The sequence below is a fragment of the Lathyrus oleraceus genome, chromosome 5 (assembly GCF_024323335.1).
Source record: "Lathyrus oleraceus cultivar Zhongwan6 chromosome 5, CAAS_Psat_ZW6_1.0, whole genome shotgun sequence".
Taxonomy (NCBI): Eukaryota; Viridiplantae; Streptophyta; class Magnoliopsida; order Fabales; family Fabaceae; genus Lathyrus; species Lathyrus oleraceus.
Window position 1 is genome coordinate 327,465,410 of NC_066583.1, and position 19,806 is coordinate 327,485,215.

Genomic DNA, 19,806 nt, shown 5'->3' on the forward strand with positions numbered 1-19,806 from the left:
GGGTTTTTTATTTTTGGTAGAATTTGGTTAGTTTCATACAAATGTAAACAAATGTATATGTTTGTAGCATTAAGTGTAATTTGTCACAAATGACATACTTTCCATTTTTTAAAACATATTTGGTTGAATCAATGGAAAATACTTACACATGATGCTAAGCTATATTAAAAACATGTCTTAATCTCAAAAGGAACTTCAATAAGAAATTGTGGAAAGTGAAATTATAAACCAAGTAAAAATAGAATTACTTAGTTCAAACCGATGTTTCTAAGTCTTGTCAAAGTAAATATTTAAATGGCCAAAAGACATATAAATTAGTCAAAACAAAGCATCAATGTGAATGAATAACCCAAGGTAAATACCTAATAAAATACTTTAAACCATATGCAATGAATGAATAGATGTATGATAGGTGTATGTATGAGTGCATTACAAAGTTCAAATGTTCAACAAATGACTTATCTTTTAAAAGGGATAAAATATTAGCATTTGCCTTATGAGGAAAACCAAACACTTATATCCAACCAAAAAAAGATATCCAATAAGTCATGAACTATCCAAGTTAACACTCCCAAAGACTCTAATGATGCATGATAAGAATGTATGAATTGGACTTAACAAAAATAACACAAACATAGTTAATTAGGCCTTGATTATTGAATTTTGGCTTATGCATGGAAATGGGACCTTATGACCAAACGAAGTGGTCATAATATATGAAGAAAAAAGAAAATAAGCAAATGAATGATTTTTAGGGGGAGGAAAATTTAGGATATGACAGTTACCCCTATTTAAATATCTTTACCAGATGACATGAATGATGGTAATCCTTATAGAATCCTGGTGAAAGGTATTTAAATACAGAAGACCTGAAGTTTGCCTCTAGATGAAACGACATGCTATGCTATTAGCTGAATGACTTCTTTTTTGTTTTCCCGAGATATGATACCAGATGAACCCAACCATTATGTCTTATGATGGATGAAGAATGGAAGGTGGACCTGTGGGGAATAACGAAAATATGGTAGCGGTGATCTATAGGAAAATGACAAAGACAATGAGGGATAAGACCCACTAGGGATAACAATTTGCTGGAGAAAAGATGTTGGGGAAATTTACAAGCGGCGTTGGACTTTAAAAGACAAAAGTCCAAAATGCACTATGTTAGAGGATAGTAGCGATCTAGAAGGGGGGTTGAATAGATCAATGTTTAAAATTTAGCCCTTTTTAAAATTGTTTTTAAAGGTTGCGAAAGCTCCCTAGACCACGATCGTCTAAATGATACGTTAATGGAAAGATCGGATATGCGTGAAACCAAATGGAATGACTAAGATAAAGATAATCAACAACTATCTTAATCAATCGATTAATTACACCAATCCTTGATATAATTACCGCTAATGATGAGTTAACACAATAAGAGAACAAGTAAAATATTGATAAACTTGTGTGAAGTTAATTTTATCAAACATTTGGTGTGCATTCCACACCAAGTCTCAATTTCACTAGAATTAATTGTGCAGAATTTTCCTTAGTTGCAATCAAAGTGATTGCACTAATTTATCGAACAACTTTAATGCACAACAATTAAGCGAGATGAAGCTTACAATTAGTTTCACATAAGATTCAATTTATGCAGAATTTAAAGAGTTAGAGAAAGAGAGAACAACATCATATTTGTTTAGGTAGTTCCCCTTTCGTCCTCACTTAGGGTACGTCTGCCCCCAATTCTAAAACTAGAATTCAGATATTTATTATTAAATTGCAAAGTTTATACAAGAGAAGAAATGATCACTACCAAGAAAACCTAAGTGTTGTTGCAGATCCTATTTACTTCTCTCCCCTTGATTCGAGTTGAACCAAATGCTTCAAGCGTTTCGAACAAACCTCCGATTATAGACACCTTATTGCAAGAACTCAAAGTTCTCCAAAATTCTAGCTCAGATGACTTCAATCGCAAGACGCTTGAACTCAAACCTTTCTTCACAATCCTCCGGTTACCGTTACTTGTTCGAACGAGCCCACCGTTCTTCAAACCTTTCACTCGGCTGAATCTATGAAGCAAAGATTTGTGCAAAACCCCCCAATTCTTGAAGGACAAAACCCAACGGTTTTATTCAAGAAAAACCCACTCAAAGCCTCTACCCAAACTAAGATTACACAATCCTATTTGGACGTTATCACCACAATAATGCACTATGATCAACAAAAATTGTTATGTTTAGTTGTTGAAACATCCAATGAAGAATGAAGATGAAGAGGAACTTTAGTGTATATCTTTCACTTTTCTTGTTAATAGTTGAAAAAGAAACTCTAGAATATATATATATATATATATATATATATATATATATATATATATATATATATATATATATATATATATATATATATATATATATATATATATATATATATATATATATATATATATATATATATAGAGAGAGAGAGAGAGAGAGAGAGAGAGAGAGAGACCAAGTCACAAACACAACAAAATATTTTTGCAAAAATACACAACAGAAAATTGAGTAACAACAACGATGACTCGATCTGTTCGCACAGGTCACTTGACCTGTTCATACCCGCAGCAAAATTACTCAAGTTAAACAGGCGAAGAGTCGACTCAAACAGGGTATGAGTCGACTCAAACAGGTTTTTCCAGAGTTGAGTGGACCTATGACTCGACCTGTTCAGACCCGTGGCAACATTGTTCAAATGATCCAGGTAATGTGCCGACGCAACAGGTGGATGAGTCGACTCATTTTGTTTTCCCAGGATTGAGTCAACCTATGACTCGACCTGTTCAGACCCGAGAGTTACACAGAATAGGATATGCATGAATGGGTCGACCGCTCCAAGGCATGAGTCGACTCAAAGTTCTTAAACTGCCAAAAATGAGTTTTTGAGACGTATTTTGGTCAACTCAAACCATTCTCTTATAAACCTAAGGTACCAACGATGATCAAGTGCATTATTCATATCTATGAGATGCTCCTATATGAATGGACACATTAAACTTATACTTTGAGCATGTTGGAGGATGAATGTATTCTATGATATGATGACACCTTCCAAAGTACACATTACGAGCAACTAAAAAGGTTTGACATCATTAAAACAAAGACTAAGAATCTTTGCCATCACATACTCCCCCTTTTTGATGATGGCAAACCGTGGCACAATCGCGTACTTTGATAGACATCCTCCCCCTGATTTTATGCATTCCTTTAAAAATATGCTATCATAATCAAGCTGTGTGTGTTTCCATTGCTTCTCCCCCTTTGACAACATCAAAAAGAGACAAGGACACGGTCAACAGGAAACAAATATATTCATAAGCACGCAGTCAACTACATTGCAACAGATTAACATCAACAACCATTCACATAAAATGAAGTCAATGTAAGAGTTATATTCATAAATAAGGCACAGAGCAAAAAGAAAATAAGTAAATAAAATAGCCACATTTATTTAACATAAACTTTAAGAAAAATAACTAAATACAATAACATGCAAGCATGAAGAAATGGAAATGCACTGAATGAATCAATCATCTAAGGTCGTCTTTCCCGTGACGAGTCATTTCTGCCTCTATAACCAGAAGGTTGACACTGAGGTCTGTCTTGTTCATAGAGGTCGATGAATTCAATGAAGTTCCGGTTAAGCACATTGAAAGATCCGGTGAGAGAACGATGAGTGGCATCAATCCGTTGCATGATTGTGGAGGAAAATGAATTAAAGTTGTTACTTTGGGTTTGTATCTGACTCCTTAAGTCTGAGTACCGTTCCTCTTGGAGAGTTGCAGAAGAGGAAAAGTTGTCACTTTGAATCTGAAGCTGATCCTGCAAGGCCGTAAATCTCTCCTCTTGAAGTGTGCAAAATTTTTGTTGATGTATTTGCATGTTTCTCAATATCTCTATCACTTCAGAGTTATCAGATTAAGAAGAAGGTTGAGGCATATAGAAAGATCGTTGGCTGGTCCATCCGGCGTGTTACCATTCTCCCAGCCTTGGTTATCAGATGGATTTTGTCCAGGAGTAGCACCTAGCCAATCACCATGGTCAGTAACTTGTTGATCATCCTCCATAGGGTGAGTATCACCATCATTATTATCTTCTTCATTTTAATCAACATCATCATCATCATCATCTTCCAAATGCTGAATATTAGAACTTGAAGCTTGAGTACAAATCTTGTATATTCGCGTTGTAGGATCCCAGGTGAAGCCCATCAAACTTAATGATTTTTGACAGAATTCTTGATTTGCAGTCATAGAGGTATATTGAATTCCTGGAACGGAAACTTCAGCTCGATTTAGAATACTTTGAATAAATGAAGGATAGCAGAGAGCAGTGCCTCGACCTGACTCCTTTAGGGAAAAGATCCTGCTTGCAACATAGTGCGGCCAGTTAACTTTTAACTTGTGTTTCAACACATAAACCAAGTGTACTTCGGCCTTTTCCACTCTGGAGTAACCTCCTTGTTTAGGACGGATAATATGCGTCACAACCCAGTGTAAGATCCAGTCAACAGGCTTTAAAAGTCCAGTAGTCATATTGGTAGGGAACAAATTACTCTCAACAACATTTGCAGAAAACGGTCTCTTCAACATTGAGTTTAAGGCATTCCAGAACTCATAGTTTGGAGCAAATACAGTGTCGGTAATCTTAAAGATCATTAGGAGATGACATTGGAGAAATTTCAAACAGAGATTTCCAAACATCATCATTAACTTCAATAACCCAATTACCGGTATTGCATGTAAACTCATAACCCTCGAATTTTCCAACAACGCAATATAAAACAGTTTAACTAAATCTTCATTATACTTAGTAGTGCAGTCTAAGAATAAGTCAATTCTGTCAGCATTTAACCGATCAATAACTTCTGGAATGCGCACGCGTCCAACCACTAATGGTGAGTATACGTACTGCTTTACAATTGTTCTCTTTTTGAACTTCTTTTCAAAGGATTCAACAAGATCATCAGAGAGTAAGGATAGAGAAGTTACCGGAATATTTTAGCGAGGTTGTGCAATACCAGTGTGAGAAGAGGGTCCCCTTGCAGTTCTTTTTCCAGAGGTTCTTGATGAAGCCATTTGAATGTTGTTCGTGAAGAGATTTGAGGTAATGAGTTTTTAGGGTTTGTGTGTGTGTGTGTGTGTGTGTGAGAGAGAGAGAGAGAGAGAGAGAGGAGAGAAGAACTAATGGATTGATTATGCAATTGAAAAGAGACGCCTTTAAAATTATTCGACCTGTTAAAACGCAAATGAGTTGACTATGGGTAGCGAAGAGTCGACTCTGGGTAGCGAAGAGTCGACTCATGAGTCGACCTATTAGGACCCGAAATTAATGCAACAATGAAATTGGCAGCGAAGAGTCGACTCATACATGTAATGAGTCGAAACATCCATGTTTGAAACCTCAGATGAATGGACTATGGGTAGTAATAAGTCGAATCATGGGTCGACCTGTTGGGACCCGAAGTTAATGATTCGAAGACATGAGATTCAAGAATGCTCCTAATGATGAGTGCATGTTAAATATGATACCTAAGCAAGTTCAAGCATAATTCAAACATAGAAATGCATCAAGCTTAGACCAAACCATAAAATAAACATCAAGAATTTCATTATATAGAACACGTATATACATACATAATTGATCAAGATAGTTCAAATAGATAGGAACGATATTACCTCCAATGATGATAGACGATGAATGCCCTCGCATAGCTCGCACTTGTCAATCAACGAATAAACATGCATAGATATAGAGCAAGCATCATATATAAATCTAAAAGCGATCTGAGATATCGAGAACACCAAGTTCCCTATATATGTGGAAGAAAGGCTCTGTCGCAAGTGGTTTTGTGAAAATATCGGCAAGTTGATTTTTGCTATCAACGTGCACAAAGACAACATCACCTTTCTCAACATGATCCCTAAGGAAGTGATGCCGAATTTCAATATTTTTAGTGCGTGAATGTAGTATAGGATTTTTGGTTAAATTGATGGCGCTTGTATTGTCACACAAAATAGGAATACATTTAAGTTGAACATTGAAGTCGGGTAATTGTTGTTTGAGCTACAAAATTTGAGCACAACAGATACCGACTGCAACGTATTCTGCCTCGGTCGTTGACAAAGCAACTGAAACTTGCTTTTTGCTGTGCCAACTCACTAAGGAATTTGAATAAAAATAACAAGTACCACTAGTGCTTTTCCTATCCGATTTGCAACCAGCAAAGTCGGAGTCAGAGTAGCCAACCAAATAGAAATCACTTCCCTTAGAAAACCAAAGCCCATACTTTGAAGTACCACATAGGTATCTAAGTATGCGCTTGACGACCTTTAAATGTGATTCTTTGGGACATGATTAATACCTAGCACATATACATACGCTAAACATAATATCTGGACGAGATGCGGAAAGATAGAGGAGGGAACCTATCATACCTCTATACCTTTTTATAACTACGACCTTACCATTTTCATCCCGGTCTATACTAACCGCAATAGGCATTGGAGTGTCGATTACTTTGGAGTTTTCCATGTCGAAGCGCTTGAGTAACTCATTGCAATACTTCGTTTGGCTCATAAAAGTTCCTTCTTCAAGTTGTTTGATTTGAAGTCCGAGGAAGTAATTTAGCTCCCCCATCATGCTCATTTCAAATTCTCCCTGCATCAACTTAGAGAATTACTTGACCAAATTTATGTTAGTAGATCCAAAATTAATGTCATCTACATAAACTTGAACTAATATAGTGTTTTCCTTGACGCTTAATAAAAAAGATTGTATCAACCTTCCCTCTTGAGAGTCCTTGTTCTGTTCAGACCCGTGGCGAAATGGTTCAAATGAAACAGGTAATGAGTCGATGCAACAGGCGGATATGTCGACTCATTTTGTTTTCCTAGGATTTATTCGACATATGACTCGACCTGTTCAGACCCGAGAGTTACACATAATGGGATATGCATGAATGAGTCAACCGCTCCAAGGCATGAGTCGACTCAAAGTCCTTAAACTGCCAAAAATGAGTTTTTGAGACGTATTTTGGTCAATTCAAACCATTCTCTTATGAACCTAAGGTACCAACGATGATCAAGTGCATTATTCACATCTATGAGATGCTCCTATATGCATAAACACATTAAACTTATACTTTGAGCATGTTGGAGGATGAATGCATTCTATGATACGATGACACCATCTAAAGTACACATTATGGGCAATTAAAAAGGTTTGACATCATTAAAACAAAGACTAAGAATCTTTTCCCTCACACACTAGACTTTTAAAGATAGAATGTCAGACGACACTGGACTTTTAAAGATAGAACGTCAGACGATGTTGGATTTTTAAAGACAGAATGCCAAACGGTGCTGGACTTTAAAATGAAACGCTAGATGAGGCTGAACTTGACCTAAGGCATCAGTAAAATATATACCGGCTTCAAACGAAGTTTTTCAAACAAGGTTGGACTTGACCGAAGGTATAATTAAAATATATATTAGCTTGAAACAGAGTTTTCCATACGAGGTTGGACTTGATCGAAGGCATCAGTAAAATATATATCAACTTCAAGTAGAGTTTTCCAGACGAGGCTGGACTTGACCTAAGGCATAAGTAAAATCTATATCGGCTTCAAAAAGAGTTTTCCAGACGAGGTTAGACTTGACCAAAGGCATCGGTAAAATATATACCAACTTCAAATAGAGTTTTCTGGATGAGGATGGGCTTGACCGAAGGTATCAGTAAAATATTCACCGGCTTGGAATGGATTTTGTAAGACGAGGCTGGACTTGACTAAAGGCATCACAAAAATATGTATTGGGTTCAAACGGAGTTTTCTAGACGAGGCTGAAGTTGGCCCGAAGGCATCATTAAATATATATCGGCTTCAAATGGAGTTTGCCATATGAGGTTGGGCTTGACCTGAAGGCATTAGTAAAATATATACCGGCTTCAAACAGAGTTTGCAAGACGGCGCTGGACTTGACTGAAGGCATAACTAAAATATATATTGGCTTCAAATGAAGTTTTCCAAATGAGTCTGGGGTTGACCCGAAGGCATCTGTAAAATATATACCCGTTGCAAATGGAGTTTTCTAGACGAGGCTGGACTTGACCGAAGGCATGAGTAAAATATATACCGACTTCAAACAGAGTTTTCCTTATGAGATTAGGCTTTACCTGAAGGCATAAGTAAAATATATATTGTCTTTAAGTGGAGTTTGTAACACCCCGATAATAATAAAATAATTATTTGAATTGAGTTAATAATTTATTTATTAATCTAATTAAATAATTGGAAATTTTATTATTATTATTATTGGATTATTATTTTGGAAAATATATAAGTTGGACTTAAGGAAATATCCCATTTGGTAAGAAAAGGTTTTACGTGAAACAGAGAACGACCGTGAAAGAAGAGGAAAAGGGCAAAGAGACAGAGCGAGGGCTGAAGGTTGAAGAAGGAAGGGCTTGAGCTTAGAGATTCGCCGGATTAACTCAGGTAAGGGGGGTTTATCGTCAATTAACGGGTATTATGGGATAATATGTCATGGGTAGTGATAAGCTGTTGATTGACCCTAATTGGGAATTGTGAATGCTGAAATTTTGTTGGATGAACCGTGTTAGAAGTTGAAATTTAGTCGGTAATTGAGTCTGTTGTAATTTCCCGATCGTATGGCTTTTTACGGAATCGGATTCGGAGGTCCGGAAGTCCTCCAATGGCGGAAAATGCGGAGAATCCTGCATTCTGCCTTGAGTTAGCGCAGGAACAGCTTCTGTCTTGCGTTAACCGGTTAACCCAGGGTGTTAACCGGTTAACACTGTGTTGGATTATGAATATGTGCTGTTTTGTCTGCGTTAACCGGTTAACCCAGGGTGTTAACCGGTTAACACTGTTGTAATTTCTGATATTTGGCTGTTTGTGCTGCGTTAACCGGTTAACCCAGGGCGTTAACCGGTTAACACTGTTAAATTTTGAGACAGAAGGCGTGTTGTGCTGCGTTAACCGGTTAACCCAGGGCGTTAACCGGTTAACGCTGTTGCAGAGTGGAAAAATGTTAATTTAATGTTGTGTGCCTATTTGAGGGTTGGCCTATGTTGGCCTATGATGTAATAGAGATTAATTCCCGCTGTTTTGAGCAGTATAGATATTAGTGGAGTGTACTAATATTGTGGTTGTTGTTTGGCATGATATAATATGCTTTTGTGATAAATTGTGTTGATAATGTGGAATGGTATACATGATGTTGTGAATGTACGCATTTGTGAATAGACTATTCTATGGCTTAGAGTGTGAGCATGTGTCTGTTCTTGATTATCGTTGATGTTGCATTTCTAGGTGATTAGCATGCGTATTGTGGCCTTCGGGTGGTAGCTAATTCCCATGGTGAGGAATTAGTGAGTAAGTCATGTTGATTGTTGTTGTTGTTGTTTGCATGCTAGGTGATTAGCGTGCATATCATGGCCCATTTGGGGTGGTAGCTAATTCCCATGGTGAGGAATTAGTGAGTGAGTCACTATGTCTCAAATGAGTGGGACTAGTGAGCTTGGTAGCCGTGCCTGGATTTGGACGGTGAGGTTGAACTATATGTTCACAACATAGTCGGTACCGCATGCATAAGAGTCTCATTGCACAATGAATGTATGGCATATGATATGAATGGATGCATTCCAGTATCATATGTGTGTTGTGTGTTGTGTTGTTAATGTTGAATATGATTGAGATTTTTACTGTTGAATGTGATGGTTGGATGGATATTGCCGTTGCTGAGTGCGTAGTTTGATTAGGGTGAATTAATGTGTTAATTACTTAGCATTACATGTTGTTCTATAATGCTTATTATATTGATTGAAGAACTCACCCTTACAACTATTTTTTTCAGGTAACGAGCAGTGAGTTGAGTAGAAGCTAGTGCTATGGAGTCTAGTGTCGTCCTTAGTGGGTCATGCTCTGGTAGATGTAACATCGGGAGGGGATGTTTGAATATGTTTTAATTTAGTTGTTGATCAACTTTACATGTAATGTAGTACATGCTTTGAATGTTGATGTTTTGTATCCGCTGCGTATTATGCAACTGTTTTATTTGATAAATAAATGAGCATGACAGGATGTTTTGATAAATGTTTGTGAAATGGTTGTGTGACACCCTTCGGGGCATAATTACTCTGATTAACATGTGATTATTTTAATTAAATAGTTTGGGGTATTTAGAGAGGGTGTTACATTAGTGGTATCAGAGCATAGTCGGTCGAGTCGAGTCGTAATTATTTTGTTCCCCTGTACGGGATAGGTGTTGTGTAACCCTATCAGTACTTATTGTTTTAGCTTGTTGGGTTTTCAGAATAGAGATGGCTGGAAGAGGTAGAGATGATGCTGCGATTGCTGAGGCTCTGGGTATGCTAGCTGGAGTACTTGGAGGAAATCCGAATGTTGTGGGGATGGGGGCTGCTCGTCAGTTGAGTGAGTTCCAGAAGAACAATCCTCCGATGTTCAAAGGAGCATACGATCCAGATGGCGCTCAGAAGTGGTTGAAGGAGATCGAGAGAATCTTCCGAGTAACTGAGTGTGCCGATAACCAGAAGGTCAGGTTCGGTACGCATATGCTGTCAGAGGAAGCTGATGATTGGTGGGTTGCTACCCGCACTGAATTGGAAACTGCTGGAAATGCTGAGATTACTTGGGCTGTGTTCAGGGAAAGATTCCTGAGGAAGTACTTTCCAGAAGATGTCAGAGGAAAGAAAGAGATAGAATTCTTGGAATTGAAGCAGGGTAACAGGTCTGTTACTGAGTATGCTGCGAAGTTCACAGAGCTATCAAAGTACTATACTCCTTATAGTGAGGCTGCTGGAGAATTTTCGAAGTGTGTGAAGTTTGAGAACGGGTTGCGTCCCGAGATCAAGCAGGCAATTGGATATCAGCGAATCAGGGTGTTTTCTGATTTGGTTGACTGTTGCAGGATTTTTGAACAGGATTCCAAAGCCAGAGCAGAGAGCTATCAGCAGAGGGTTGATAGGAAGGGTAAGAATCAGGTTGATCGTGGGAAACCGTATGCAGCTGGCAAAGGTTTTCAGAGGCAGAGTGGAATGAGGAGGCCTAGTGGAGGAGATTCTAGTGCTCCTGCTAAGTGTTACAGATGTGGTCAGGCTGGACATCGTATCCATGAGTGTACCAGTAATGAGAAGAAGTGTTTCAAATGTGGAAAAGGTGGTCATTTGGCTGCAGATTGCCGGTTGAAGACTGTGACTTGCTTCAACTGTGGAGAGGTGGGTCATATCAGTCCACAGTGTCCTAAGCCGAAGAAAGAGAATCAGTCAGGAGGCAAGGTCTTTGCTTTATCGGGTTCTGAGACTTTTGCAGATGATCGTTTGATCCGAGGTACGTGTTATATTAATGGCTTTCCTCTTGTAGCTATTATTGACACCGGTGCTACTCATTCCTTTATATCTTTGGATTGTGCTGTGAAACTTAAGTTAGAGATATCTGAGATGCATGGTAGTATGGTGATTGATACTCCTGCGAAGGGTTCAGTGACTACTACTTCAATTTGTTTAAGTTGCCCTTTGAGTATTTTTGGTAGGAACTTTGGGATAGACCTTGTGTGTCTTCCATTAGTGCAGATTGATGTTATCTTGGGTATGAACTGGTTGGTGTTTAACCGGGTTTCTATCAATTGTTTTGATAAGACTGTGATATTTCCTGAGATTGAGGAAGGCAAGAGTTTGTTTCTATCAGCGAGGCAGGTGAATGAGGAAGTAGCAGATGGGGCAGAGTTGTTTATGCTGTTAGCGACTTTGGAGGCTAAAGATAAACTGGTGATTGGTGATCTAGCTGTGGTGTGTGATTTTCCTGATGTGTTTCCGGAAGAAGTGAATGAATTACCGCCAGAGCGTGAAGTTGAGTTCACGATTGATTTGGTACCTGGTACTAGACCGATATCGATGGCTCCTTACCGTATGTCTGCTGTTGAGCTAGCTGAATTGAAGAGTCAGTTGGAAGATTTGTTGGATAAGAAATTTATTCGTCCGAGTGTGTCACCGTGGGGTGCACCAGTGTTGTTGGTTAAGAAGAAAGAAGGTACTATGAGGTTGTGTGTGGATTACAGACAACTGAATAAAGTGACGATCAAGAATCGGTATCCTTTACCGAGGATTGATGATTTGATGGATCAATTGGTTGGTGCTAGTGTGTTCAGCAAGATAGATTTGAGATCTGGGTATCATCAGATACGTGTAAAGACTGAAGATATTCAGAAGACTGCTTTCAGAACAAGGTATGGACATTATGAGTATTCTGTAATGCCTTTTGGGGTGACTAATGCGCCTGGAGTATTCATGGAGTATATGAATAGGATTTTTCATCCGTATCTAGATCAGTTTGTTGTGGTGTTTATTGATGACATTTTGGTGTATTCGAAATCTGAAGAAGAACATGCTGAGCATTTGAGAGTGGTGTTGGAAGTTCTACGAGAAAAGAAGTTATTTGCTAAACTCTCAAAATGTGAATTTTGGTTAGAAGAGGTTAGTTTTCTTGGTCATGTGATTTCAAGAGGTGGTGTTGCTGTTGATCCTTCTAAGATAGAAGCGGTGTCTAAGTGGGAAGCTCCGAAGTCAGTTTCTGAGATAAGAAGTTTTCTTGGACTTGCAGGTTACTATAGGAAGTTTATTGAGGGATTCTCTAAGTTGGCGTTACCGTTGACAATGTTGACCAGAAAGGGGCAAGCGTTTGTTTGGGACTCAAAATGTGAAGAAGGTTTCCAAGAGTTAAAGAGAAGGTTGACTACTGCTCCTATTCTGATATTACCGAGTTCGTCGGAACCATTTGAGGTTTACTGTGATGCTTCATTGTTGGGTTTAGGTGGTGTGTTGATGCAGAATAAGCAGGTTATAGCTTATGCTTCGAGACAACTAAGGGTTCATGAGAGGAACTATCCGACGCATGATTTGGAGTTGGCAGCTGTGGTATTTGTTCTGAAGTTATGGAGGCATTATTTGTACGGGTCAAGATTTGAGGTTTTCAGTGACCATAAGAGTTTAAAGTATTTGTTTGATCAGAAAGAGTTGAATATGAGACAGAGAAGATGGTTAGAATTTCTGAAGGATTATGATTTTGGTTTGAATTACCATCCGGGTAAAGCAAATGTTGTGGCTGACGCATTGAGTCGGAAATCATTGCATATGTCTATGTTAATGGTTAAGGAATTGGATTTAATTGAGCAGTTTAGAGACTTGAGTTTGGTGTGGGAGAGTACTCACAATAGTGTTAAATTGGGAATGTTGAAGTTAACAAGTGGTATTCTGGACGAGATCAGAGAGGGTCAGAAATCCGATATGCTTTTGGTTGATAAGTTGACGTTAGTGAATCAAGGTCAAGGTGGTGAATTCAGAGTTGATGAGAATGGTATTTTGAAATTTGGTAGTCGGGTGTGTATTCCGGATGTTACTGAACTTAAGAAGAGTATTCTGGAAGAAGGACATCGTAGTGGCTTGAGTATTCATCCTGGAGCTACGAAGATGTATCATGATTTGAAGAAGTTATTTTGGTGGTCGGGAATGAAAAGAGAAATTGCGAGTTTTGTTTATTCTTGTTTGACTTGTCAGAAGTCAAAGATTGAGCATCAGAAGCCGTCTGGGCTAATGCAACCGTTGGCTATTCCAGAGTGGAAGTGGGATAGTATCAGTATGGATTTTGTTTCTGGTTTACCAAGGACAAATAAGAATTTTGAGGCTATTTGGGTGATTGTGGACAGATTAACAAAGTCGGCTCATTTCATTCCGATCAGAATGGATTATCCGTTAGAGAGACTAGCTGAGTTGTATATTGAGAAGATTGTAAGTTTGCATGGTATTCCGTCTAGTATTGTTTCGGACAGAGATCCTAGATTTACATCGAAGTTCTGGGAAGGTTTGCAGAAGGCTTTGGGAACTAAGCTGAGATTGAGTTCTGCATATCATCCGCAGACTGATGGTCAGACTGAGAGGACGATTCAGTCATTAGAGGATCTTTTGAGAGCTTGTGTTTTGGAAAAAGGAGGTGCTTGGGATTGTTATTTGCCTTTGATTGAGTTTACCTACAACAATAGTTTTCATTCGAGTATTGGTATGGCACCGTTTGAAGCTTTGTATGGTAGGAGATGTCGGACACCTTTATGTTGGTATGAGTCCGGTGAGAGTGCTGTGATTGGACCGGAGATTGTTCAACAAACTACGGAAAGGATTAAGATGATTCAGGATAAGATGAGAATTGCTCAGAGTCGTCAGAAGAGTTATCATGATAAGAGGAGGAAATCACTTGAGTTCCAAGAGGGAGATCATGTGTTTCTTCGTGTTACTCCGATAACTGGTGTTGGTCGAGCCTTGAAGTCGAAGAAGTTGACACCTCGATTTATTGGTCCTTATCAGATTTTGGAGAGGATAGGGGAAGTAGCCTATCGTATCGCTTTACCGCCGTCGCTTACGAATTTGCATGACGTTTTTCATGTGTCTCAGTTGAGGAGGTACATTCATGATCCGTCGCATGTAGTCCAAGTAGATGATGTACAGGTGAGAGATAACCTGACTGTTGAAACATCACCTATGAGGATTGAGGATCGAGAGTTGAAGCAGTTGCGGGGTAAAGAGATTGCCTTGGTGAAGGTAGCTTGGGGAGGACCAGCAGGTGGCGATGTGACTTGGGAACTTGAGAGTCAGATGAAAGAGTCTTATCCGGAGTTATTCGCTTGAGGTATGTTTTCGAGGACGAAAACTCTTTTAGTGGGGGAGAGTTGTAACACCCCGATAATAATAAAATAATTATTTGAATTGAGTTAATAATTTATTTATTAATCTAATTAAATAATTGGAAATTTTATTATTATTATTATTGGATTATTATTTTGGAAAATATATAAGTTGGACTTAAGGAAATATCCCATTTGGTAAGAAAAGGTTTTACGTGAAACAGAGAACGACCGTGAAAGAAGAGGAAAAGGGCAAAGAGACAGAGCGAGGGCTGAAGGTTGAAGAAGGAAGGGCTTGAGCTTAGAGATTCGCCGGATTAACTCAGGTAAGGGGGGTTTATCGTCAATTAACGGGTATTATGGGATAATATGTCATGGGTAGTGATAAGCTGTTGATTGACCCTAATTGGGAATTGTGAATGCTGAAATTTTGTTGGATGAACCGTGTTAGAAGTTGAAATTTAGTCGGTAATTGAGTCTGTTGTAATTTCCCGATCGTATGGCTTTTTACGGAATCGGATTCGGAGGTCCGGAAGTCCTCCAATGGCGGAAAATGCGGAGAATCCTGCATTCTGCCTTGAGTTAGCGCAGGAACAGCTTCTGTCTTGCGTTAACCGGTTAACCCAGGGTGTTAACCGGTTAACACTGTGTTGGATTATGAATATGTGCTGTTTTGTCTGCGTTAACCGGTTAACCCAGGGTGTTAACCGGTTAACACTGTTGTAATTTCTGATATTTGGCTGTTTGTGCTGCGTTAACCGGTTAACCCAGGGCGTTAACCGGTTAACACTGTTAAATTTTGAGACAGAAGGCGTGTTGTGCTGCGTTAACCGGTTAACCCAGGGCGTTAATCGGTTAACGCTGTTGCAGAGTGGAAAAATGTTAATTTAATGTTGTGTGCCTATTTGAGGGTTGGCCTATGTTGGCCTATGATGTAATAGAGATTAATTCCCGCTGTTTTGAGCAGTATAGATATTAGTGGAGTGTACTAATATTGTGGTTGTTGTTTGGCATGATATAATATGCTTTTGTGATAAATTGTGTTGATAATGTGGAATGGTATACATGATGTTGTGAATGTACGCATTTGTGAATAGACTATTCTATGGCTTAGAGTGTGAGCATGTGTCTGTTCTTGATTATTGTTGATGTTGCATTTCTAGGTGATTAGCATGCGTATTGTGGCCTTCGGGTGGTAGCTAATTCCCATGGTGAGGAATTAGTGAGTAAGTCATGTTGATTGTTGTTGTTGTTGTTTGCATGCTAGGTGATTAGCGTGCATATCATGGCCCATTTGGGGTGGTAGCTAATTCCCATGGTGAGGAATTAGTGAGTGAGTCACTATGTCTCAAATGAGTGGGACTAGTGAGCTTGGTAGCCGTGCCTGGATTTGGACGGTGAGGTTGAACTATATGTTCACAACATAGTCGGTACCGCATGCATAAGAGTCTCATTGCACAATGAATGTATGGCATATGATATGAATGGATGCATTCCAGTATCATATGTGTGTTGTGTGTTGTGTTGTTAATGTTGAATATGATTGAGATTTTTACTGTTGAATGTGATGGTTGGATGGATATTGCCGTTGCTGAGTGCGTAGTTTGATTAGGGTGAATTAATGTGTTAATTACTTAGCATTACATGTTGTTCTATAATGCTTATTATATTGATTGAAGAACTCACCCTTACAACTATTTTTTTCAGGTAACGAGCAGTGAGTTGAGTAGAAGCTAGTGCTATGGAGTCTAGTGTCGTCCTTAGTGGGTCATGCTCTGGTAGATGTAACATCGGGAGGGGATGTTTGAATATGTTTTAATTTAGTTGTTGATCAACTTTACATGTAATGTAGTACATGCTTTGAATGTTGATGTTTTGTATCCGCTGCGTATTATGCAACTGTTTTATTTGATAAATAAATGAGCATGACAGGATGTTTTGATAAATGTTTGTGAAATGGTTGTGTGACACCCTTCGGGGCATAATTACTCTGATTAACATGTGATTATTTTAATTAAATAGTTTGGGGTATTTAGAGAGGGTGTTACAGAGTTTACCAAGTGAGGCTGAACTTTTTTGCCTGCGAAAACCGAACTAAGGTTTATTGGCGCTGTCGCGCCGCGAAAAATACAGAGTCGTCATCAGATTTTATTTATTCCAAAGGAAAGGGAAAATATCGATAAAACCCTCAAAAGAATGATCTTCGCAACCAATAGAGGATTTAGGATTTGGTTATGCAAGGGGAAGGTATTAGCACCCCTCACATTCGTTGTACTCAACGAGAACCACTATGCTTGTTCTTTGTGCAAATGGATGTTGTTATCTGAAGGTTACTTGCTATTGGTTTAATGAAGAAAAAATAAGTTTTAAATTAGTGTGCTTGCCAAGAATTCAAATCCTCGTGCCTATGTATCCTCATAGTGTAATAAGGAGATCAGAGCTTCGTAGTTTTGAGTACAAAATAGATTGTGTGTTGATTGTTTTTAGTAGACAATGTTAAAATAGATTGTACTGTTGTTCCATATCTGATGGATTGTGTGAACCATTCAGTGGAGGCTAGGACCACCGTTGGCGATATTTGACAGATAGATCTTTGTGATCGATTTGGCTAATCACCCTTGTGTTACAGTTCCTTTCCCGAATAATGATTGTTTGAGTTATGAGAGCTCAGTGACATGTTTCCATACATTGTGAATATCCCTTAGACACTTAAGTCTTAGTTACCTTGTGTGAATGATACACAAGTAACGAGAGATGAAGACTTTGTTAGGAATCGACTAGAAAAACCTGTAGAGTCGAGTGGACTCATAGGATAGGGGAACTCGCTCAGATTATTATCTCACTCCAATATTGTTGCTTCTTTTTAGATATTGTTTGCAGGTTTTATATACAAGAGAAATTGTGCATTGATGTTTCAAGGGATGCTGATTATTGTGATCTTCTACTGTGGAGTTGTGTATAATGAAGATATTGTACATAGTTCTTAGATTTTTATTTAGGCACTATTGTATGCCATGTTCCATATATTGTATTTTATTTATAAACATGTATATAAAGAAGCCGTTAGACACTTATGTTGTGATATGACCAAAAATTAAAATTAACACTTCTATGATATATATATATATATATATATATATATATATATATATATATATATATATATATATATATATATATATATATATATATATATATATATATATATATATATATATATATTGAATATTTTATAATCTTAAAAAAAAAAGGTTTTAGATTTATATAAAACTATTAATTTGTATAAATGGATCGTGTAAAGAAATTATTTAGGCATGCATTAAACTACTTCATACATTGTAAATATTTGTAAAAATAATTTAATACGTTACGCCAAAAACATTATTAATAGCGCTTTTTTAGTTTTTAATAGCACCTTTAAGTTATGAAAGCTTCTGCTATTGTAGGTCAGATACCTATAATAGTGCTTTTTAAGCGCTATTAAAAGCATATTGTTTAATCTCAAAAAGTGATATGATAGGCTAATATTGCTTAAATCTCAAAAAGTGATATGATAGGCTAATATTGCTTAATACATTGACTTATGGTGTGATTCAATTGAATATTTAAAAAAGTTCACCTATATAAAAATTAATCTCTTATATTTCAAATAATTTCACATATAATAAATTTTACTAATATAATGTATTATAAATTTATGATATTAATAACTAACAGAAAGATACAATCTTTTTAAAATATCTACGTGCATGAATCTATGCAGATTACAATTCGTGATACATTCTCATAAAATCAAAAAGATATTTTGATATATAATCCAAATATGGCAACCACATCACTATAATTATTTAAATATTGTAAAATGTTAAAAAAATTAAAGGTCATAAAAGCTTTGATTTTATATATCTGCATGAATGGAATGAAAATAAAGACACATTTTACCTCAGAATAAAAAATGCCAGTTGAAAAATAATTCACACATTCATCAAACCGTTTACGTATATATACAACACATTGTTCACAAGAAAGAAAATCACAGCATCAAGTTTTGTTCTTTTTCCCTATCAACTTTTCTTCTTCCTTTATTCTAGTCAAAACGATGACAAGAAAAAAGGTGAAACTTGCTTTCATTGAGAATGATACCTCAAGGAAAGCAACTTACAATAAAAGGAAGAAGGGTTTATTGAAGAAAGTTGATGAACTAACAACTCTTTGCGGAATCGATGCGTGTGCTATAATTTATGGCCCGTACGATTCTCAACCTGAGATCTGGCCTTCGCCGTTGGGAGTTCAACAGGTGCTTTCGAAATTCACGACAATGCCTGAAATGGAACAAAGCAAAAAAATGGTGAATCAAGAGAGTTTTATAAAACAAAGGATTTCAAAGGCTCAAGAGCAAGTAAAAAAGCAAAGGAAAGACAACAGAGAGAAAGAGATAACCATGTTGATGTTTCAATGTCTTAATGTTGGGAAGATCGTGCAGAACGATATGTCGGTGAGCGATTTGAATGATCTTGCTTGGATGATTGATCAGAATCTGAAGGAGATAGGTAGAAGGATGGAACCAGGTGATAACAATATTAATATTCATCAAAATCAAAGTGGAAATCAACTTACGACGGTTCAAAGCCAAGTTCAGCTTCAAATGGCGCCACAGTTACCACCACCGCCGCCGCCACCAACTGCATTAAATAATGAAGAAATTGCTATGATGGGTCATGGCCATGTTGGGATGGCTATGAATAATAATGACATCATTCAAAGGCAGTTGTTTATGGAGATGATGATGAATGGTGGTGGAAATGAAACAATTCCATTTGGTTATGATGCCAATCTTCACAATGGATTTTGGCATAATAGACTATCTTGAATAAATTCATGTGTTTGTGGACTTGATGATGCATATCCTTTGAGGTCGATATCACAAATTTATTCCAAAATTTTAATTATATGATTATTTGTATTTTTGTTTTTTCATTTTGTGTGTATGTGAAGATACATCCATCGGTTATTATGGTGTAATTTTCACATGTTTTATGTATAGGTGTTTCATTGCATAAAGAGTCTGTATG

The 19,806-nt window shown here is 37.5% G+C and overlaps 1 protein-coding gene across 1 annotated transcript; it reads left to right on the plus strand.

The window, feature by feature from the left end:
- The first annotated feature begins 18,824 nt into the window (after positions 1–18,824).
- On the plus strand, positions 18,825–19,604 carry LOC127080454 (agamous-like MADS-box protein AGL80). The gene has a single exon (XM_051020773.1). The coding sequence runs from the start codon at positions 18,834–18,836 to the stop codon at positions 19,602–19,604; it is 771 nt and encodes a 256-aa protein (XP_050876730.1). The 5' UTR covers positions 18,825–18,833.
- The last annotated feature ends 202 nt before the right edge of the window (positions 19,605–19,806 follow it).

Coding starts and splice junctions, on each gene's coding strand:
- LOC127080454 (XM_051020773.1), top strand. CDS start 18,834: ATGACAAGAAAAAAGGTGAAACTTGCTTTCATTGAGAATGATACCTCA.